Source organism: Drosophila albomicans, chromosome X (assembly GCF_009650485.2).
Source record: "Drosophila albomicans strain 15112-1751.03 chromosome X, ASM965048v2, whole genome shotgun sequence".
NCBI classification, from domain to species: domain Eukaryota; kingdom Metazoa; phylum Arthropoda; class Insecta; order Diptera; family Drosophilidae; genus Drosophila; species Drosophila albomicans.
This window is the reverse complement of record NC_047627.2, coordinates 24870802-24893071: the sequence shown is the minus strand read 5'-3', so window position 1 is coordinate 24893071 and position 22270 is coordinate 24870802. Positions and strand designations below refer to the sequence as shown.

The following is a 22270-nucleotide window of genomic DNA, read 5'->3' as shown; positions in this document are numbered from 1 at the left end:
GTATTAAGAGCACTCTTTTGTAACATAGCTGACCAAAATATTTACCGCCACTTAAGAGCTTAAAGCAAACACCTGGCGCGCATTACTTAATGCAAAGAGAGAGAGAGAGAGAGAGAGAGAGAATGCAATTTGAATGGCTTGTTGAAAGACGATTCTAAAGAACAAAGAAGAAGAAGACGCGTCGCTTCGTTGCGTTTGAGGTTAAGGTTGGGGTTAGGCTCTCGATTAGAAGAAGAAGAAACCGCAATCCAATCAGTAAAGATTGAAACGAAGACTGTTCTTCTTCTTCTTGTGGTTGCTAGGCAAACAAACATTCGAATTCGCAACAAATTCGAATTCACATAGTTTTGGCTGACATTGCCGTTTGGGAAAAACCGGAAGTGCTCTCTTTCTATGTGTTTGTGTGTGTGTGGCGACAGCATCTGCCCCCTTTGATTATCTGATCAGTCCGCCAGACGTAAAGACAATCAAAAATAGATTGTGTCATCTAAACGGCAAGTGATCAGACTTCGTTCGCAATCGGACTTCGTCTTCATCTTCTTCTTCGTCTGCGGCGTCAGTGCAATATGATGCGGTGATCAGGGACGAATGAACATACATATATCGTACCTGCAGCACATACGTCTAACCAATCGACTATCTCCACCCTTGATCCCTCCCGCCCGATTGCGATTGCAACTGGGAGCTGATCGCGTGACACGCCCCAAACCAATAACAGAGACGGATCATCAATCAATAGCAACACATCTATTTTTTTGTGAAAAGTGCGCGATTTGGTGAGGAAACTGCAGTTCTCAAGATTATTAACAATTAATAATACGTCAATTATTTAACAACAGTTTTAATAGAGCCAAAAATATTTGCCACCAAAAACAGTATTTTACCATACAAATAGTAGATCAGTATTTATTAGTAAACTTTTTATGCCTATAAATACTCGGTTCAAAAATTTGACATTTATGGTAAATAAAATAAACTTTGAGTTTTGATTAAAACCAAATAGGTTGCTTAATAAAAAAAAAGCCAATTAAAGTAAATAAACTTTATTTTCTTGTAATATTTTATTTGAATTCTACATTTTTGTTTATTAAAATTTAAATTGAAAGTAATTACGCAGATTTTTAATGGAATCAAATGAGTTTTTATAAAAAATGAACAGTTTTTATTATTGATGAGCAAAGATCATTAAATACTTAGTATTTATCGGTCAAAAAACAGTATTTTTGTAATAATAGTTTGAATAATAAAATAATTGTATTTCAAAAGAAGTTAAGCAGTTATTAGTAAACTTGAATTTTCTACTTCAAAAATGCAAGATTTAGTTTGAATGAAAAAACTTTGAATTTTAGTTGAAATCAAAAAGGTTGTCTACAAAAAAGAAGCTTGCTATTTTATCGTTAACAAACACTATTTTCGTGTAATACCTTGTTTGAAAAGTACTAGATTTATGTTTATTGAAAAAAATATAAAATATAATGCATATTTTTAATGAAAACAAATGATTTTAAATAAAAAAGAGAATAATATTGTCGTTAATAAGCAAAGAGCATTAAATATATAGTATTTATTCGTAAAAATGCAGTATTTTCGCATATCTCAAAATTCTAGAGTAGTTATAAAGAAAGTAATGCTAATGTACAGATAATATTTGATTAATTTTTAATAATAAGTTATAGTTATATCATTTTAGGAAGCCACGTTGTATCGTTCGTGTCGTGTCGTGTTTTATCGTTCGTGCTGCGTCGTGTCGTGTCACGCGCTCATCGCTAGTTGGACGAATAGAAGAGGGAAGAAGTGCATGCTTGAAGACGTAAGCATGTTGGATGCCATTCAAAAATGCGAACGTCTTTAGCTATGTGAGAATGAAACGCAGCTCGATCCAATCGATCCACGACATAAAGAAGTGAGCCAAATGTGTGTGTAGCAAGCAGTAAGTACAACGAGAATATATTAAATAGTTGAATACATTTTAGAGATGCGTTAAGTGCGCGTGCCCAGCTGCCTTGGCTTGTCATTTGTCAAATTTGGCGAGATGCGAGATTTATTAAGGATCTTACAGACGCAAATACGAGTGCAAATTACAAATATTTTGTAGCATGAGTTTATTTCGTTAATTAAACAAATTCGGAATGCATTGTTGCTTTTTGGGAGGCTGCTTTGGCTGACAGCCACAAGTGCATGGCGATGTTGGGCAATTGCTCATTACGAGAGCCAGGTGAATACTATATGGTATATATAGTATGATATATACTATATATATACTCGATTATGTATATTGTACATGCATATATTGTGCAGGCATTGGCATTGCCTCCCCCCAATAAATAAAATCAACTCATGAATGAAAATGCGTTCGCCTCAGCGATTTCCTGTGTTGCACATTTCAGAAACACTTTTAACAATATGCTTTTGCACAAAATTGTGTCGTAAATGTGCATTTAGCATCAATTTATTTGATTTGCATCTGCGGGCGTTGAAAGGCCTAAAAGTGCACAATACTACGAATAGTATGCGATTACTTTGCGCTTGGCCCAAAGCCATTTCATTCGCTGCCATTGCGATTATTCACCAAGTAATATACTCGTCTAATTACAAGCATAACTGAAAGTGCAATTTGTCTTCTATCTATTCCCATATGTACATATATCTATGCTACATATGTGCATATATTCATTCATGTATAGTATTTATGTTTGTGACTCACACAGAGAATTTTGCAAAGCAATCAAATTTAGTTTGCATGACAAAGTCCCCCACAACGATATAGAAAATGGAAACGTTTATGAATATGCAGCACAAAGCAGAATGCAAAACTTGTTAACACATTTGCGATGGAATCAAGAGCATTCTCAATATAGATTGCGTGACAAAGAGTCAGCATGAATGTTTGCAAATATTCCATAGAATATGGAAACGTTTACGAATATGCAGCACAAAGCAGAGTGCAAAAACCTTTCTGAAAACAGTTTAACACATCAAAATCATTCTTAAAATAATTGTAATTACAGAAAGTCAGCATCAATGTTTGCAAATATTCCATAGAATATGGAAACGTTTACGGATATGCAGCACAAAGCAGAATGCAAAACTTGTTAACGCATTTGCGGTGGAATCGTAAGCATTCTCAATATAGATTGCGTGATAAAGAGTCAGCATCAATGTTTGCAAATATTCTATAGAATAAGGAAACGTTTACGAATATGCAGCACAAAGTAGAATGCAAAACTTGTTAACACATTTGTCTTGGAGTCAAAAGCATTCTCAATAGTTTAAATGACTGAAAGTCAGCGTCATCCTTTGAAAATATTACATAAAATTTGGAAACGTTTATGAATATGCAGCACAAAGCAGAGTGCAAAAACCTTTCTGAAAACAGTTCAACACATCAAAATCATTATTAAAATAATTAAAATTACAGAAAGTCAGCATCAATGTTTGCAAATATTCCATAGAATATGGAAACGTTTACGAATATGCAGCACAAAGCAGAGTGCAAAAACCTTTCTGAAAACAGTTTAACACATCAAAATCATTCTTAAAATAATTGAAATTACAGAAAGTCAGCATCAATGTTTGCAATATTCCATAGAATTTGGAAACGTTTACGAATATGCAGCACAAAGCAGAATGCAAAACTTGTTAACAAATTGAGCTGAGTTTCAGCATGTAAACTCGAAATGGTTGATAGCGAAATATGGTATAATTGAATTGTGTCTATCAGCAAAACGCTTACGAATGTAGAGCACAAAACAGAATTGGGCACAAAATACATATATTTATTGCCATTTTAGTGCAACTTATTCATTCATCACGCTGTTGAGATGATTTTTGGGTTTTCTCGAGATGATTATCTAAAAATATGTAGCGTCGTCTATAGTGAATAGTGTATAGCGTATAATATAAGCGTCCCGGGCGGCAATATTTGTTGCAAGTTGAATATGAAAACACATTCGAATACGTGAATATGTGAATGCGAATGTGAATGCGAGTATATGAGTCTTTTGAGTATGACACACGCCTAGACAATTGTTTCAAAATAGCAATGAAAACGTCAAAAGAAAAAGAAGAGGGGTGAACGGAAAAGGGAAAAGGGAAAGGGGAATAGGGATGAGTCATGAAGTGCAGCGGCTTCAATCGATGGTCGTTGATTGAGCGCAATCAAAGTGGGCGTTCTGCACGGTGGCGTATGCGCAATGCATGAAATTGCGCATACGCAGCGTGCGCACACTGAATCATTCCGCTTTGCTTTTATTCTTATGCTCATTACTATTGTGCATTATGGCGCAGAATATGCGGTTATTTATAGCCATTTTCGATGTGCGTGGTATCGACGGAAGGGAAGCGAAGCGAACGGAAGGGAAGAAAAGGGGCGGGGCGGGACGGTGGAAAAGTGTTGAAAACACTCGCGCCAAATGACGCAAAATGCGCTGCGCCAAAAGCGAAATTGTTATTATTATTATCATCATCATTATTATTATTATTATTATTATTATTTGTATTATTAAACGCAACTGTTTGCTTGTTCATTTTCCCCAATGATGATGATGATGATGATGACTGTGACGATTATGATGTATATTCACTTGGCATTCACTACGAGCACTCACTATGAGCACTCACTTGGCCCTGATGGCCCCAGATGATGATTGGCGGTCATGTGCAAAAGATAAATTCGCTTTGCTCTTGATAATCATCAAATTGTGCATTTGCTGGACTCTCTCTCTCTCTCTCTTTCTCTTTCTCTCTCCCCCTTCCTCATTGCCTTTCTATCTCTTTCACTGCTTTGGTTTTTTGCATGCCTGATCTACGGCAAAAAACAAAATCAATCGAGTTCAAAATTCCATGGCGCTGACTGTTGGCAGCCGCAGTTCGCATTGAACTCTCTTGTGCCGATATCAAAATATATAATCCAAATGATGGGAGAGTGTGTGCTCGACTGCAAAACACCCGGTAGTAGTATACAATTATTGTACAACTTTACATTTGCAAAATGATCTCTGTTATTCTACTTACATACTTTATGTTACTCTTTACATTGAATATTGTGAACTAAGCGTGCCTGATTATTCTAAAAATATACCAAATCAATACACAGAAAAAAAAGACTCAAATATACCGAAGACTATATTTGGTATATCGACATACTATTACGTTTACAATACTCGATTATTTTAAAAATATACCAAATTGATACACAGTGAAAGACTCAAATATACCGAATATCATATTTTTTGGTATATCGACATACGTTCAAAATATACCAAATGATCAAACAAAGCAACTAAGACTCGACTGACTTCTCCATTGCAATTTGCTTGAACAACTTTCATTTACATTTGCACAATTGCCTTTTTTATGTTACTCTTTGAACTTAATGTTGCGCACAAATTATGCACGAATATTCTAAAAATATACCAAATTGATATACTGAAAAAAGACTCAAATGTATCGAAGACTATATTTTTGGTATAACGACATACTATTTCGTTTAAAATACTCGATTATTCTAAAAATATACCAAATTAACACCTCGAAAAAAGACTCGAATATACCGAAGACTATATATATTTATGTTCAAAATATACCAAAACATACCTTTTTTCTTCCCTCTCTCTCCCTATACAATTTCTTCATAAATAACTTATAATTTTGATCTGTTCGCAACCAAATTTGAAGTTGTTATTGTAAGTACGAAAAATCGCGGGTCTTCGCTTACTTAACTTGATTCACTTACACATCATGCCCTTTAATGTGTTGCGACTGCGGGGTATGCAAAAATGAAAATGTACAAAATTGGAAATGCCAATGAAATTCCAACGCAGCAGCCAGCGCAAGCTGACGGAGCTGATGTTCGTTCTATAGATATCCGAGTGAATCGGACAGTGAAAAATCGCCAACTCTTGTAAGACATGTGTAAATATTTACGTTTGCAATTTGTAGGCTGTGGCGAGGGGAGAGGGAAACCCTCACTCTCGCCATCTCTTTCTCCCTCTCTCTCTCTCTCGCTGGGGGGAAATGAAATGACGTCGACGTCGACGACCGACGCAAGAATTTTGGAATTTGGCATGCTTGAAGGACGCCTACGTGTTGTTGTTGTTGTTCTTATTGTTGTTGTTGATGTTGTTGTTCTTATTGTTGTTGTTGTTGCTGTTGCTGCTGTGGTGTTTTGTGGCATTGTTTTGCGTACGTAATGATCAACGAGCGAGAGTGGGCGCATTGCGGATTTTAATTCAATTTTTATAACCTATACCCGGGCGTGATAAACAACGGGATGGATTAGCTACGTGGTGGGTGACAGCATAAAACACTAAAAAGAAAATCATGCATGAATTCCAGGTATGTGAAATATAATATTAAACAAGTAAGAAAGTTACAGTCGAGTGTGCTCGACTGTGAGATACCCGCTACCCATTTTTAATAAAGGCAAAATATTGCGGTATCATTTTCAAAATATACCGAAAATACTAAAAAAATACTAAAAATATACCAAATGGTATATTTGGTATATCGATATAGTACACCATTCAAAATATACCATAGACGGCACAATGTACCAGATTGTCGGCCAAAGCAACTCAGACCCATAGTAAGTAGGCGTTTTTGCCCATACAAAAGTATTTCTTTAATAACTTCCACAATTTTCTTCTGATCGCAACCAAATTTTCAGGAATCATAACTACTATAGTAATTATTGTATATACCAAAATTCGTAACTCTAGCTTTAAAATTACGCTTGTTATTCGATTTTTTTGATTTGCGGGGGCGGAAGTGGGCGTGGCAAAAATTTGAAACAAACTTGATCTGCGTGCAAACATAACAAATGCTGTCGAAAAAAATTATAGCTCTATCTCTTATAGTCTCTGAGATCCAGTGTTTCATACGGACGGACGGACAGACGGACAGACACACAGACGGACAGACGGACATGGCTATATCGTCTCGGCTGTTGACGCTGATCAAGAATATATATACTTTATAGGGTCGGAGATGCCTCCTTCTACCTGTTACATACATTTCCTGCCGGCACAAAGTTATAATACCCTTCTACCCTATGGGTAGCGGGTATAAAAACAAATGGGGAAAGCTACAGTCGAGCGTAATCGAGATGCGAGATACTGCGATCGTTAAAATATATACCAAAAATATACATGATATGCATATACTAAATTGTTAAGTATGCCATCACATTCCGAATATACCATTGTTTACAAAATATACCGGATAAAATACTGATATAATGATATACTATTACATTGCTACACTATACAATAGTGTACAAAATATACTAAGACGTTGAATATAACAACATACTATTACATTCAAAATATACCATAGTGTGCAACATATAGTACCAGATTGCCAACATCATTGTTTAGAATATTCAAAAATAATATACTCAATATATACTAAGATGTTTAGCATAATGATATACCACATTCCGACACTATTACAAAATAGAGTACAAAAATACCAAATTGTCACCGTTAAAATATACCAAAGTAGAATACCAAATATATACGAGAATGTTGAGTATAACAACATACCATTAAATTCAAAATAATGAAGCCACATCATCAGCAGTTATTTTTTTTTACCATATAAAATTTTTTTTTTAATTACTTCTAAATTTTTCAATGTTCTCATTGTGAGCTTCAAATATTTGTGACTTTAAGCGTAGCAAGGAAAAAGTTAGACCAATTGAAACGAATCCTAAAATCCTAAGTTTATGTTAAATAAACAATGCAATTTTCTTTCATATTTTAACTGCACCGATTGATAACTTTGGATCAAAAATCGATCGAGAAATCGACATAGATTTTGCAATTTAGAGCAGAAATTGCAATTATCTTGAAATCTAGTTATTGATTGGAAAGCGTTTTTTTTTGTTTTTTTTATAATTTTCCTAATCACTTATGGATTGTTGATGCGGATTAAAAATCAATTTATACATTTCATAAATATGCTTAATATTATTTTTATTGTTTTATTTTCGCAACAAAAGTGAATTGTTTACAAAAATATTTTTGAATTCTGAATATTGTATATGAAAGTTGCCGAAAAAAGAAATGATGACGCGTCCAAGTTTTGGCGTCATCAAATGTTGTTTACAAATTATGTATCATGCTATTTTTCTTTTTTCTATTTCTATATTTCTTTTTTGATTAAATGCAAATTATTGTGTTCAATGTGTCTTGTGTTATTGTCGATGTAGAACCTAGAAATGACCAAAAGAATATGATGACGTTGTTCGGTTTTATAATTTTGACAAAAAAGTTAACTTATTACCTTAAGGCAGAGGCTGTTGGAGTCCTTGGCTTTGCAACCGCTTTTGCAGCCTAGTATTAGGTTTGCTTGGAGCCTCAAGCCTCTCGGAAGTTTCTACGACTCTTGGATCTATCGGGGTTGACATTAAGAAGGAAGATTGATCAGTAGCTGTGTGAGCTCCATTACTTGATTGCTGGCTTTGCAACCGTTTTTGCAATCTAGTGTTAGGTTTTTTAGTAGGTTCTATCGGGGTTGGCATTAAAAAGAAAGATTGATCAGTAGCTGTGTGAGCTCCATTACTTGATTGCTGGCTTTGCAACCGTTTTTGCAATCTAGTGTTAGGTTTTTTAGTAGGTTCTAGCTTCTCCAGTTCTGGGGGCCCATTTACGGCTGGCATTGGATCCGCTTTTTGGGGAGCAGTCGTTGTGCCTGCATTTATGATTATCTTTGAATTTGGGCCGCGCTTTCTAAGTGCTTGTTTCGATGTTCTATTAATGGGAGACTCAAAAAAATAAATATGTTGTTGGTTGGAAGAAATCAAAGCTGAAGCTTACGATGGTTTATTCATCAAGGCGCAGTCTGCCATGTCAAGCCTCTGAGATGTTTCTATTATATCTTTTGGATCTATCGGGGTTGGCATTAAAAAGGTAGATTGATCAGTAGCTGTGTGAGCTCCATTACTTGATTGCTGGCTTTGCAACCGTTTTTGCAATCTAGTGTTAGGTTTTTTAGTAGGTTCTATCGGGGTTGGCATTAAAAAGAAAGATTGATCAGTAGCTGTGTGAGCTCCATTACTTGATTGCTGGCTTTGCAACCGTTTTTGCAATCTAGTGTTAGGTTTTTTAGTAGGTTCTAGCTTCTCCAGACCTGGGGGCCCATTTACGGCTGGCATTTGATCCGCTTTTTGCGCACCAGTCGTTATACCTGTATTTGTCACTATCTTTGAATTCGGACGGCTCTTTTTAAGCGCTTGTTTCGATGTTCTATTAATGGTAGACACAAAAACCTAAATATATTGTTAGCTGTACGAAATTAAAGCTGAAGCTTACGAGGCGCAGTCTGCCATGTCAACTAAGCGTTCTTCTTCCACTGGATGCTTTCCATTCAAATTAATATGTGCCATTGTAATCGCTTTTGAGAAAAATAAAGGACAAATTTTTCGAATAATACTAAATAGTTTTACACTACGATATTTTCAACGACAATGAGTGACAAGTGTTAAAACTCAAAAGGAAAGTAAAAATGTCACAGCCTACTGATGTTAAAACTTGGAAAGCAATGAATTCGAAATGAAGTAGGTTTAAACATAATAAAGTAATCATTAATAGTCTGTTCTTTTTATGTTAATATCTATTAAGTTTTATTTGTATTCTTTTATTTCTGGCTTTAAAGTCGAATTGTTGAGTTTGTTTCTCCCCGTTCGTCTCCTTTTCGCAGTGTGACCTTACTCTTAGAATTCGATTGCAGCGACAACGTTTTTTCCTCTTTCAAAGTGTGACCCTTGTTCGCGATTTCGATTCCTTACAGGTGTGACCTTTTTCCTCGATTTCGTTTGTATCGATAACTTTGAGAGCAATCGGTTGTGAGAATTTTCCAAGTCTTTTGCAGAATTAAGGAGAATTTGCAAAATGCATTTTTGTGCAATGAAAACTGTTGTGACGTATACGCAATGCGACATATTGCGCATACGCAGCGTGTATCGTTGTGGGGTTAAGCATAATTCTGCTGAATCAGCATTACAATCACAATCGCAGAAGATTGTCAATCATTGATTCTAAAATGTTCTTGTTCATCATCCATTTCGTCATTTATGCGACCTGACGACGCGACCCTTGATAAGCAAAATAAATAAATGAATAGTAAACTGTTGATAAAGAGTGCGCATTGCACTCGGCTGCTGCTCAGTTCATCTCTGACATCGCTTTGGCGATGTTGTCGTTGGCATCGTTGCTTTTCACCGGCATTTGTCTGCTGCTCGCTCTGCTCAGCTGCTTTTGCTGGTCGCCGCTGTTGCGTTGGCTGCGCGCTCGTCGTCGCCTGGAGGAACTTGCTGCTTGTTATCCCGGTCCCAAGCTCTGGCCACTGCTGGGCAATGCGCCCATCTTCTTTGGCCTCGAGCCAGCCGATGTTTGTCAGCTCATCGCCGATCTGGCGGCCGAACATGGCGACACCTTCTATCTGCGTCTCGGCACCACTTTCAGCCTCCTCATGTTCGATCCCCGCGACGTCGAAGTCGTCCTCGGCAACACACAACTGCTGGACAAGGCCATCGAGTACAATTTTTTAATGCGCTGGCTCAACGAAGGACTCCTCGTGAGTCGTGGTCGCAAGTGGCACAAGCGGAGAAAGATTATCACGCCTGCGTTTCACTTTCGCATCCTCGAACAGTTTGTCGAGATCTTTGAGCGGCAGTCGCGTCAGTTGATCAAGTCGTTGCATGAGGCACGCGGCAGCGATGAACAGCAGCAGCTGATCGAGTTGGGGCATGCCTCGCATCTCTGCACCCTGGACATCATCTGTGGTGAGTTGTGACTTAGAGCATATATTTATTATTTATTTATCTACGTGTTTAATTACTATACCCGCTACCCATATGGTACAAGGGTATTATAACTTTGTAGAAAGAGGCTTGATCAGCGTCAACAGCCGAGGCGATCTAGACATGTCCGTCTGTCCATCCGTCTGTCTGTCCGTCCGTATGAACATCTAGATCTCAGAGACTATAAGAGGTGGAGCTATTCGACACTCGACTGTAGTTTTCTTATTTGTTATACATAATAATATAATAACTAAAAGGAGGGATTGCTAGCTACTAAGGTCATCGACTCGATAGATAACTTATATATTGCTTAATATGTTGTTGATGTCTAAGAATTTGATTAGTAGTCTCATATTATTGCGAGTAGGTAAGGTAAGAAGAGAGGTAGCTTGCATCTAGCCAAATAGGCAGATCCTCGTGTTATTAAGTTGCAGGCAGGTATCTAAGATGTTGTATGTTGCATTGATAAATTTCCCCCGCTTAGATTTTCCTTATAGTAGATGCTTGTGGTTGAAACATACATATAATATATGCTTTGCCTGTACTTGCCAAATCTCAAGTACAACAAATAATAATACCATAGATTAATTTCATTCAGCTTCGACTCTGTACTATGAACTTTTGTACATATTTCATAATCTATTCAATACATATGTTGTATATTAGGCAAATCAGCTTTAGTTAGTTGAACTCTTCCTAACACACATCTAAACATATCATACGTTGTAAATAATCCTAATAGTAACTATTTGAAGGCACTTTTTAGACCACATTAATCATATCCATATAAGGCATCATTATGAATTCCGTCGCATCGCATCTAAAACAATAACAATTAAAATATACTGAAAAAATACTATAAAAAATACCTCTAAAATATACCATGAATGTAATATACAAAATAAAGTTTTCGGTATTTTTTGTATATGTATTTTAACTGAAATAGAGTAAAAAATATACTAAAATGTCCCTTCGGTATTTTCCCAGTATTTTTTTAAAATATTTTTGGTGCATTTTAACTACAATATCACAATGTTTTGCTTTTAAAGTACCAAATATACTAGATTGTCGGATATGCCTGTTATATATAATATATTTCCTGTTATTCTTCCACCCTATGGCTAGCGGGTGTATAAAATCTAGGAATTAATTCTGAACTAAAGAAAGGCAGCAATTAATTGCTGTCATATCCTTTCATCTTTCAAGAAAGGTATTTAATCCAAATCAGGTCTAAGGAAGACAGTGTTTCATTCTTTTCAAAAAAAACATATAAAGAAAGCAAACAACAATTAAACCTAATCATATCTAATGAAGACCGTAAATTGACTTGCTAATCATATCGAAAGAAATGCAATAATTGTTGCTAAACTTTCCGCCTAAGCCACTCGACATTGTCACTGAATCACTGAGTCTGATATGATAAGTAAATGAAGTACACTGAAAAAACAACTCTAAGAAATTCGAAATCTTGCTGACAGATTTTTGCAATCTGAAATATTTGTTTCAAGAAGTTATTTGGAAAAGTTTTCATACTCAAGATTCAAGATTTTCTAATCTGTAATTTTCGTTTTAGAAATTGATTTCGAATATCGAAAAGTTGTCATATTCAAGGTTGAAAGAGATAGAATTCTAGTTTCCTGAATATTTTAATTTGGAATTCTTGTTCCAAGAAATTATTTTGAAGATCGAAAAGTTTTCATGCTCAAGATTGAAGAAGATCGCAATCTTGTTTCCTGAATTGTTCAGTCTGGAATTCTTGTGTGCAGAATTGTTATTGAGGATTGAAAACTTGTTTAAAAACATAATGTTTTCTCTCAGTGTATTGATCATAAACTAAACTGCGACTTTTAGTTTTCAATTGCTAACACTAAGTGCTTATATTGCATGCATCTTTTCCCCCCATTGGCCTTGGCCATGAGAATTAGCCAAATAGCCAAATACTCGATCGATAGAGCGTCATCGTCGCTGGGTCTAAAGTACCCAGAACCCAGAGTACCGAGTACCGATTACGATTCGGCCACCCGTTAAGATGCTGTCGCTGCGATTAGGACGATTAGATAGCTGAGCATAACAAACGTTGGCCGGATAAGCAGCCATTTGCCCTAGATTAGATTCCTTCCCCCCAATAAAAGTTTGCTTTGGAGTTTGTAAGTAACTCGGTCAGTCAGTCAGTTTTCAGTTTGAATAATTCATTGATTGGTTTGAACGGTGAAATGTGGTTACTTCTGTTGGGACTTCTTGTGGGCAGCGGCCTCTTTGCTGCGCTGCTCATCTATCAGCTAAAGTACAAGCATCTGATTGAGGTCACACGGAATTTAGCGAGTCCGCCAGCTCTGCCCATTTTGGGGCATGCCCATCACATTGTGGGCAAGGCACCGCATGAGCTGATCGAGCTAATTATGAACTTTATGGAGACATATGCCAAGGATGGCACACTCAAAGTTTGGCTGGGCCCCGAGCTCAATATGCTGATGGCCAATCCCAAGGATGTCGAGGTTGTGCTCGGCACATTGCGCTTCAATGACAAGGCCGGCGAATACAATGCTTTGGAGCCGTGGCTGAAGCAGGGATTGCTCGTGAGTCGGGGTCGCAAGTGGCACAAAAGGAGGAAGATCATCACGCCCGCGTTCCACTTTAAGATACTCGATGAGTTTGTCGACATCTTTGAGCGTGAGTCGCGGGTGCTGCTCAAGAATCTGGAGCGGGAGCGACGACAGCAGGGCGAGATCGGTTTCAATCTCTACGATTGGATCAATCTCTGCACCATGGACACCATTGGCGGTAGGCTTAAGTGCATTGCACTCAATTTTAATCAGCTTGAGGATCAGCGTTATCAATCAGTTTAGATTTTCTATAAATAGCAAAGATTAGCTTTAGTGCGCGACTAGCCTATGAGTAACTAACAAAAGGTGCTTCACTCTCTATGGATCAAAGTTCCATTATTATAAAATGTGTGGCCGCTAAGCGAGATATGCTCAACGCAAAACATTTCTGCATGTTCATCTTTTCATCTTTTACTGGCATTTGATATAGACTGTAATCGATCACTGATAGACCTTGAAATTGAGCATAAAGTATTATACTTGAAATATGCCGGTAAATGAGTTATTTTATAGAAAGCGTCCGCTAAGCGAGATATGCTCAACGCAAAGCTTTCATGCAGTGGCAAATTTCTGTATGTTAACAATCTATTATTGGTGTAATTGATCACTTACCTTGGACCTTGGTCAATCTATTTAATAATTAGTGATATATAAATGACTCGAAATGTCTAGCAAGAAGTAAAATAATGACGAGCGCGAACTTACACCTAATGATTATTTTATTTTATATATGCTGAATTCTCATGTGTTGGGGAAAGGAAGTTTCCATAGCAATTATCTATGTTTTATCTATAAATTGAAGGTAGAACTTGCCTCTAATTATTTATTAACTTAATTATGTTAGCATACACAACAGTGAACTTTGAAATAGCAGTGCTTACTCTGCACACCTGCTGAATTGCCAGGTAATGGGGAAAGGAAGCTTTCCATAGCAACTTATTTACGCACCTATGTTTTATTTACAAATTTTAGATAGAACTTGCACTTAATAATTATATTAGTATATGTTATACAACTACAACTTCAACTATACACACCTGCTGAATTGTCACGTAATAGGGAAAGGAAGCTTTCCATTGCAACCTATCTTGAACATGTGTTATTTCCACTTCATAATTATGTTAGTATATACAACTACGATTTCAACTCTACACATCTTTCCATAGCAGCACATCTAGGCATTTATATTTTATTTATAAATTGTAGGTAAAATATAATATGTTAACATAGTAACATATATACAACTACGACTTCAACTATACACGCCTGCTTAATTGTCATGTAATGGGGAAAGGAAACTTTCCATAGCAACTTATCTACGCATCTATGCTTGAAATTATAAACCGCATAATCAATATGCTGATTAAGCTAAGCGACTAATCAACTTTTCTCCCCCCCCATTTAGAAACTGCGATGGGCGTCTCGATCAATGCACAGACGAACGTGGACTCGGAGTACGTGAGGGCAGTGAAGACGATCTCGATGGTGCTGCACAAGCGCATGTTCAACATCTTCTATCGCTTCGAGCTGACCTACAGACTGACGCCTCTTGCTCAGGCCGAGAAGCGAGCGCTCAACGTGCTGCACAATTTCACCGAGAAGATCATTGTGCAGCGTCGCGAGGAGCTGATGCGTGGCACAGCCACAGCTGCCACAAAACAGAGCGAGGAGGATGTGGCGGTCGGGGCGAAGCGTAAGATGGCATTCTTGGACATACTGCTGCAGTCGCATATCGATGACAAGCCGCTGACCAATCTCGATATACGCGAGGAGGTCGATACGTTCATGTTTGAGGGTCACGACACCACATCCTCGGCCCTGATGTTCTTCTTCTACAACATTGCCACGCATCCGGAATGCCAGCGGAAATGTGTCGAGGAAATTGTCTCGGTGCTGGGCAGGAACAAAGAGACGCCGGTCACATATGAGCTGCTCAATAAGCTGCACTACATCGATCTGTGCATCAAGGAGACGCTCCGCATGTATCCCTCAGTGCCGCTGCTCGGTCGCAAGGTGCTCGAGGAGTGTGAGATCAGTGAGTGCAGGGATTTGTTTTATCTCACTTCGCCTTTGATAAATACTTCCTTCTTCGTTTTAGATGGCAAAATAATTCCCGCCGGCACAAACATTGGCATCTCGCCGCTCTATTTGGGTCGTCGCGAGGAGCTCTTCAGTGAGCCGAACAGCTTCAAGCCGGAACGTTTCGATGTCGTCACCAGTGCCGAGAAACTCAATCCCTATGCCTACATTCCATTCTCGGCCGGACCCCGCAATTGCATTGGGCAAAAGTTCGCAGTGCTTGAGATCAAGGCCATTGTTGCCAATGTGCTGCGACACTTTGAGATCGACTTTGTCGGCGACACGTCGGAGCCCCCGGTTCTCATTGCCGAGCTCATTTTGCGTACCAAGGATCCGCTCATGTTCAAGCTGAAGGAGCGGTCACTTTAATTCCACATTGCGATGATTCCTAATGCTGTCATTCGCAACTGCCAAAATCCTTCAAGTCATACATTTAATCTATAACTTTTCCAATTTACACTTGTATATATACATATATTTTTTTTAACTAAATAAATTGCTTTTTATGCAAATATATCTTAACAGCATATGAATTAGAAGTAGTTAAAAGATTCGACACAACATAAAACAAGTAAGAAAGCTACAGTCGAGTGTGCTCGACTGTGAGATACCCGCTACCCATTTTGAGTAAAAGCAATATATTTTGCGGTATTATTCTCAAAACATACCAATTATACTACAAAAATACTAAAAATATATTTTGGGGTATTATTATAAAAAATATACCAAATATACTAAAAATACTAAAAATATACCAAATGGTATATTTGGTATATCGATATAGTACCGCATTCAAAATATACCATTGACGGCACAATATACCAGATTGTCGGCCAAAGCAAATTAGACCCCTAGTAAGTAGGCGTTTTGCCCATACAAAAGTATTTCTTTAATAACTTCGACAATTTTTATCTGATCGCAACCAAATTTTCAGGAATCATAACTACTATAGTAGTTATTATATATACCAAAATTCGCAATTATAGCTTTACAATTACGCTTGTTATTCGATTTTTTTGATTTGCGGGGGCGGAAGTGGGCGTGGCAAAAATTTGAAACAAACTTGATCTGCGTGCAAACATAACAAATGCTGTCGAAAAAAAATTATAGCTCTATCTCTTATAGTCTCTGAGATCTAGGTGTTCATACGGACGGACGGACAGACGGACAGACACACAGACGGACAGACGGACATGGCTAGATCGTCTCGGCTGTTCACGCTGATCAAGAATATATATACTTTATAGGGTCGGAGATGCCTCCTTCTACCTGTTACATACATTTCCTGCCGGCACAAAGTTATAATACCCTTCTACCCTATGGGTAGCGGGTATAAATAGAGTTGCTCTTTAGTAGTCTTTAAAATTGTATATATATAGTATATTTAAATACCAAAAATGTAATTCATATGCCAATACATATATCGAACAGATTATGGATAAGAACTAGATGAAAGATCCAAATAACATAAACATTGAGGTGCTCTCTAACAGACTCTTTAAAATTCTATTTATGTATATATTATATTTAAATAACAGAAATTTCATTCATATACCTGACATATTTGCATTAAATTTAAAGAGAAAAAAGTCAGATACATTTCAGTTTAGAAAACATTAACAATTTGCTATAACTTTAATCGATGTCGTGTCAACAAGACTTAAAAAAGTTCTTCATACTTTCTATTCTAAGATGGAATACAGTTACTTTCTGGAGGCATGGAGATTCCTGGAGTTGCCAATGTTGAAGTACGCTGCGAAAGTAAATACTTTTTAAATTGTTAACAAAAATATTTAATAAAAACTAAAATTTGTATTATTGGCACATTTTAAGAAGAATAATCAATAGTCTGCAATAGAATAAAAATTTCTTCTGTAGGCAACACATCAATTAGAAAGAGAAGTACAACGAAGGCTAGAAATAATACCCAAAAAATTACGTTATTCTAACCTTTATATGTATATAGTAAGTGTCGTATTAGTATTTTCTCAAAATGCAACTAAAACTTCAAATTTATAAGAAAGAAAATCCGTGTAAACGTGTGTGAGTAAAGCAGCCAGCAAACAAACAGCAAAACAACAAAAAAAAGTGTATTATATATGAGTGGATCTTAATGTGATTAATCCAAGGGCTTCTCCCTGGACATATGATCGTGAATGGCATAGCAGAGTTTCTCCACATAGTCCGGATCCATTTCACGTATAATGTGCAAAGCTGAGCTGAGCAAATTAATATTCCGAATGCCACGCTGTTCATCGAGATGCCGATCGCCATTGACAGCTGCCTGTGATCGTGGCGTCTGCTGCTGTTTGCGATCAATGATGACATCCAAGGCACCACGACGCACATGAGCGGCAGCAGCTGCGGCGCCAGCGGCGGCAGCAACTTTGGCAGTGCGAGACTGTTGACGCATCTGGTTGATGTTCAGACGTTGCTGCCAATCCTCGTAAGGATTGTACTTGAGCACATCCGGCGAGGAGATCGGCATTGGAGTGCCTGGACGTGGTGGAGCAGCAGCTTCAGCTTGTGGTGGGATCGAAGAACCCTCCTCCAATGGCATATTTATGGCACGTGGTGGCGGTGTTGACGGCGACATCCCTAAGGTGTTTGGTGAAATATCATTCGCGAGAGACGGCGACATCGTTGGAGCTGCCAATGGTAAAGTTGGAGTGTTTGTTTTCGTTTCTTGAAGCGGTGACAAATTAATCGGTTTCTCAAGTGTTTTATTTGTTATTTCAGTTTGCGGCACTCCAGGTGACACTTTCCCAATATCCGACTGCTTTTTGGGTGTGACCACCTGCATCCCGGGAGTGTCCACTCGTTGTTTATGTGTTTTGAGTGCAGCCAACTTTGATGGGCTATCTAACGGTAGCTTTGGCGTGTTCATCTGTGATTTTGTTGATGCCTTCGGAGTATCCGGTGGCGAGCGTAGAATCAACGGACGTCGCTTGAACGGTGAATCGGTTAGCAAATTTGATATCGGCTCTTCAGTGGTCATCTTCGTAGGCGAAGCGTTGACCACGGTGGAGTCTTTCCGTATTGTACAAGTCCGCTTCTCGATATTAGTTTGCGACTTATTAATTTTTGTCTTGTTCAATTCGATTTCAACAATTGTATCTTCAGATTCCAATTTTGTGCTCTTGCGGAAATATAATGCCACTTTCTTGTTGTCCTCCATGATATTCTTCTGAAATAAGGCAAAATTACAAATTATATTTTGTTCTAAATATTTTTGACAACAATTGAAAAAGTATTTACTTTCACTGTATACTACAACATTAACTCCAAGCACATTTGAATTAATGCGGCATATTTTGGCGTTGCCACACAATTATAAATTGATTGGCTGAACTAGCTGGCAACGCCTGCAAACGCACAGTAATGGCCGCCATTCAATTTGTCATTCCAACTTAAAGCGCAGCGCAAAGCGTACGTGCAATATTTTTGGTGTTCTTGCAATGAGAACGAAAATCAATTAAATACATAAACAATATGATGGACGCGAATGATAATGCCTGTGACTATGATGTGGAAATGGGAGCAGCTGGTGATATTGATCTGAACGTGGAAATCAAAAATCTAATGCAAAAATTTGGCGAGCAAACTTTAAAAATGCTGGTAAGCAACTTTGTAACAACACTTCAATAATTATCTATGAAACAATGTATTTAAATGTTTTTTCTTATTTTAGGAATCGCAAAATAGTCGAATAGGCAGCGCAGTGGCTAGAGACCAACAAACTTACAAAAATCTTCTTGAGGAGAAGATGAGCCTGTTGTGCGGCTTAAATAGACCACAAATTGACCCCAATAAGACTACAATACCGCAAATTGACAAGATCCATGGCGAAATACTGCAGCAATTTAAAAAATTGTTTGACTCGGAGGACGATTACATGCGTGCTTATGACCAACATTGTAAGGAGACTATAAAAAATAAAAAGATCAGCGATGTTGGATCACAAGTTGGATTTGATGAATTCACCACCATGGTAACTAATGAATATTTCATGATAATTATTAAAACATCGATATTGTATAGCCATCTGCCAAGTTCTTTGCAGCCAAAATGTATTATTTTGTTTTAGAAGCATTCTGATTCTTGAGCAGAAAATAGCTGTTAATTTAACATCTGTTTTGCGGTGTGGCCACATGCAAAATTTCTGCAACATACGTATTAATGGCGAGGAAATATACTAATGTTAGTATATTTACAACGCAATAATAAAAAAAAACACTTGTAAAGTCGATTTAGCTACTTATGCCGCATTTCGTTCAAAAATCGAAATCGCAAGGAATGAAGAATCATGCCGTAAACTACATAGTTAACTGTATTTATTTTTAATAGCCCCACGCAGCTTTGGAGGATTGCATTGCTCAATTACAGCGCCAACATCTTGAACTCAAAAAATCTTCCAAAGCGTTGCGCGAAAAACGCATCGTAAAGCAAAAGGAATACGAGGCAAAGTATAATGCGATTATCAAGGAAATTGAACAACTCGAAAAATATGACTTGGAGGCACAGTAAGTGGAAATTACATCCATGTGTATATAGATAGAATAATATAAGTATAAACTTACGTGCGTAATTATAATTACAGGGAGATACTCGAGCTGCTGAAATTTGAATCAAAGTAAAAATTTGGTTCGTTGCCTTACGCACAATCTGCTCTCTAGCCGTTTCAATGATGAATGAAGATTTGAATTAGTTTTAGGCATACAACAGCCGCTTGGCCTACTTGAATTTGGCTTACCCACTTGAAAGAAACTACTTGGATTAATTTTGTATCGAGTGATTTTGACTTTTTTGACGACTCTTACGTTTAAACGTTTTGAAAACATGTAAAGCGTTCAAAGAATATATAGAGCGCGTTTACTTTCCTTTTTGTTTATAATTATAACTATTCCCCTTGTTAAAAGTACTTTATTAACTACATACACAGCCACTGCTCCAATTACTTTTATTTGGCTTAAAGCTGACAACTAAGTATAATTGAAAATTGAATTAATCTGTTATCAATAAGCGACATTTTGATCTAAAGAAATGTAATACAAATTGTTTTTATTTGTTCATAAATTGTTAAGTTTTTATTCTCCTTGTTAGAATATTCACAATCCGGCCTTCTATTAAATATATCGCCAAATAAGGAAGTAATTTGGATGTATGGGCTTCAGGGCAACAATTTAAGGCTGGGCAGGCGGCAAAATTCGCTGGCGGCTTAGCATTAATAATTCTGGGCTTAGGAGTCTCTATTGTGTGCGGTTGATTTAAAACTCTGGCGGCTTCTTTGAATAAATTGGCAGCCTGCCAGTCTCCATATTAAGCATTTTTGTTGGCTGTCGATCGAGAGTTTTGTCCATTTTTTGGCGGCTCAAGCGTTGTACATACATAGATGTCGGGATGGGCCTTCATATTGTTTATGTTCATTGTCCATTAGTGTCGACTCTGTATTGACAATCTGCGACATGGAACTTTTCATTTTGAGCATTGCGGACGGTTTTCCAGCCGCCATTTTGAATGTGTAGCACATCAATCGATCAATCAATTGTCTGTAAAATATTTTCAATATTATCACTTAATGTGCATATCGATAATTACGATCATGTGAAAACAACCCTACGAGGTAAAGTGGAAAAATACCACAGTCAGGAGACGCTTAAGCTAGCGCAACGTTCAAATTATTATACATATGTATATATTAAATATTTTTGTGTCGAATATTAATAATTGTGATTTAATTGGCGAGGAATATGGACAAGTGGAGTGATCATGCATGCGGTTTTGAGATGGAAGTGGATGAACTGGATGAAGAGATCGTTGTTCAGCACGATGTAAATGATAATAGCGCAATTTCTTCAGAAATTCGAAGCTTGATTAAGCAATTCGCAGAACTCAAAATGGTATTTATAACATAATATACATACATACATAGATTATCAAACTAATATTTTTATTTTATATTTTTATAGCATTTTGATTGGGATGCATCAGAAAACGCACTTTACGCGAATTTGCTGCATGTGGATAATCCGAAAGCTGTTCTGCTCATGGGTATAAGAAAATTAAAGCAACGTGTCCGTGAACTTAGTTTTAATGTTATAGTAAGTACTTTTTAAAAAGAATAATATGTATATAAGTTATGTATGTACGATTTTATAGGGTTCGTCGATGGCAAATCAATGCGAGAAAGTCCTGGAAGGGAAAATGTTCCTAGCAAGCGGACAAGTTGATCTACAGCTTGACCAAAAAGCCACAATTCGCATTCAAATAGATGGAATTGATTTGGACATTTTACAGCAATTTAGTGATTTCTATAACTTGCAGCATGGTGATGTTAAAAAAAGGGCTGCAAAAAGAGTTACATTCAATAAATTCACTGATGTCTCCGATGAGGTAAGGGCATATAATATTACGCTTGCACAATGTGTAGCTATTAAATGCATTTTCTAAATTTTCATCACTAGTTCAAATCGGCAAATGCAGACAACGTACGCAGTATGAAATTTAAAGATCTGCAGTTCAAAGAAGCAGCTAAGGAGAAAGCTCTCTGGTGTGAGTTAAAGAAAACATATCAGCCACAGTTTGATGGACAGAATCAATAAAATCACGATGATTTAGTTTAGAAACCTTAAATTTTGCTCGATTATAATATGTGTTACCGAAATTTCAAATTTTATAGTTTACTACACACATGTGTACTAACGAACCATTAAGCATTTGAATAAATAATCGTTTTTAATTATTTTTTTTCGATAATATCGTTGACGGCTGTGCATTTGTTGTT

At 37.1% G+C, this 22270-nt stretch overlaps 5 protein-coding genes across 6 annotated transcripts; 3 read left to right on the top strand and 2 right to left on the bottom strand.

Annotated features, from left to right (window-relative positions):
• Positions 1–7970: 7970 nt before the first annotated feature.
• On the bottom strand, positions 7971–9455 carry LOC117572007 (uncharacterized). Its single transcript, XM_034254531.2, has 4 exons — positions 9315–9455; positions 8820–9248; positions 8287–8753; positions 7971–8215 (listed from the first exon to the last, which is right to left on the bottom strand). The coding sequence occupies exons 1-3, from the start codon at positions 9386–9388 to the stop codon at positions 8288–8290; spliced, it is 969 nt and encodes a 322-aa protein (XP_034110422.1). The 5' UTR covers positions 9389–9455; the 3' UTR covers positions 7971–8215; position 8287.
• A 700-nt stretch (positions 9456–10155) lies between these two features.
• Positions 10156–16002, top strand: LOC117577441 (cytochrome P450 4d1). 2 transcript variants are annotated; one of them, XM_034262338.2, is made up of 3 exons: positions 10156–10786; positions 14813–15442; positions 15506–16002. In XM_034262338.2, exons 1-3 carry the CDS (start codon positions 10195–10197, stop codon positions 15853–15855), a joined length of 1572 nt encoding a protein of 523 aa, XP_034118229.1. In that variant the 5' UTR covers positions 10156–10194; the 3' UTR covers positions 15856–16002. The 2 variants fall into 2 exon arrangements, with proteins under 2 accessions (XP_034118229.1, XP_034118232.1); XM_034262341.2 differs by lacking the exon at positions 10156–10786 and adding an exon at positions 13003–13585.
• Positions 16003–17445: 1443 nt separating this feature from the next.
• On the bottom strand, positions 17446–20190 carry LOC117573145 (uncharacterized). Its single transcript, XM_034256087.2, has 2 exons — positions 20067–20190; positions 17446–18673 (listed from the first exon to the last, which is right to left on the bottom strand). Exon 2 carries the CDS (start codon positions 18662–18664, stop codon positions 17606–17608), a length of 1059 nt encoding a protein of 352 aa, XP_034111978.1. The 5' UTR covers positions 18665–18673; positions 20067–20190; the 3' UTR covers positions 17446–17605.
• On the top strand, positions 18881–20562 carry LOC117573168 (uncharacterized). The gene is made up of 4 exons (XM_034256141.2): positions 18881–19104; positions 19178–19477; positions 19834–20009; positions 20087–20562. Exons 1-4 carry the CDS (start codon positions 18979–18981, stop codon positions 20121–20123), a joined length of 639 nt encoding a protein of 212 aa, XP_034112032.1. The 5' UTR covers positions 18881–18978; the 3' UTR covers positions 20124–20562.
• Positions 20563–20663: 101 nt separating this feature from the next.
• On the top strand, positions 20664–22182 carry LOC117573163 (uncharacterized). Its single transcript, XM_034256129.2, has 4 exons — positions 20664–21386; positions 21456–21587; positions 21646–21879; positions 21951–22182. The coding sequence occupies exons 1-4, from the start codon at positions 21237–21239 to the stop codon at positions 22086–22088; spliced, it is 654 nt and encodes a 217-aa protein (XP_034112020.1). The 5' UTR covers positions 20664–21236; the 3' UTR covers positions 22089–22182.
• Positions 22183–22270: the final 88 nt, after the last annotated feature.

Coding starts and splice junctions, on each gene's coding strand:
- LOC117572007 (XM_034254531.2), bottom strand. CDS start 9,388: ATGGCACATATTAATTTGAATGGAAAGCATCCAGTGGAAGAAGAACGC. Junction 9,249..9,314: donor GACATGGCAGACTGCGCCTC/GTAAGCTTCAGC, acceptor TACCATTAATAG/AACATCGAAACAAGCGCTTA. Junction 8,754..8,819: donor GCCTTGATGAATAAACCATC/GTAAGCTTCAGC, acceptor TCCCATTAATAG/AACATCGAAACAAGCACTTA.
- LOC117577441 (XM_034262338.2), top strand. CDS start 10,195: ATGTTGTCGTTGGCATCGTTGCTTTTCACCGGCATTTGTCTGCTGCTC. Junction 10,787..14,812: donor CACCCTGGACATCATCTGTG/GTGAGTTGTGAC, acceptor CCCCCCATTTAG/AAACTGCGATGGGCGTCTCG. Junction 15,443..15,505: donor GCTCGAGGAGTGTGAGATCA/GTGAGTGCAGGG, acceptor TCTTCGTTTTAG/ATGGCAAAATAATTCCCGCC.
- LOC117573145 (XM_034256087.2), bottom strand. CDS start 18,664: ATGGAGGACAACAAGAAAGTGGCATTATATTTCCGCAAGAGCACAAAA.
- LOC117573168 (XM_034256141.2), top strand. CDS start 18,979: ATGATGGACGCGAATGATAATGCCTGTGACTATGATGTGGAAATGGGA. Junction 19,478..19,833: donor TTGATGAATTCACCACCATG/GTAACTAATGAA, acceptor TATTTTTAATAG/CCCCACGCAGCTTTGGAGGA. Junction 20,010..20,086: donor AAATATGACTTGGAGGCACA/GTAAGTGGAAAT, acceptor TTATAATTACAG/GGAGATACTCGAGCTGCTGA.
- LOC117573163 (XM_034256129.2), top strand. CDS start 21,237: ATGGACAAGTGGAGTGATCATGCATGCGGTTTTGAGATGGAAGTGGAT. Junction 21,387..21,455: donor AATTCGCAGAACTCAAAATG/GTATTTATAACA, acceptor ATATTTTTATAG/CATTTTGATTGGGATGCATC. Junction 21,588..21,645: donor AACTTAGTTTTAATGTTATA/GTAAGTACTTTT, acceptor ACGATTTTATAG/GGTTCGTCGATGGCAAATCA.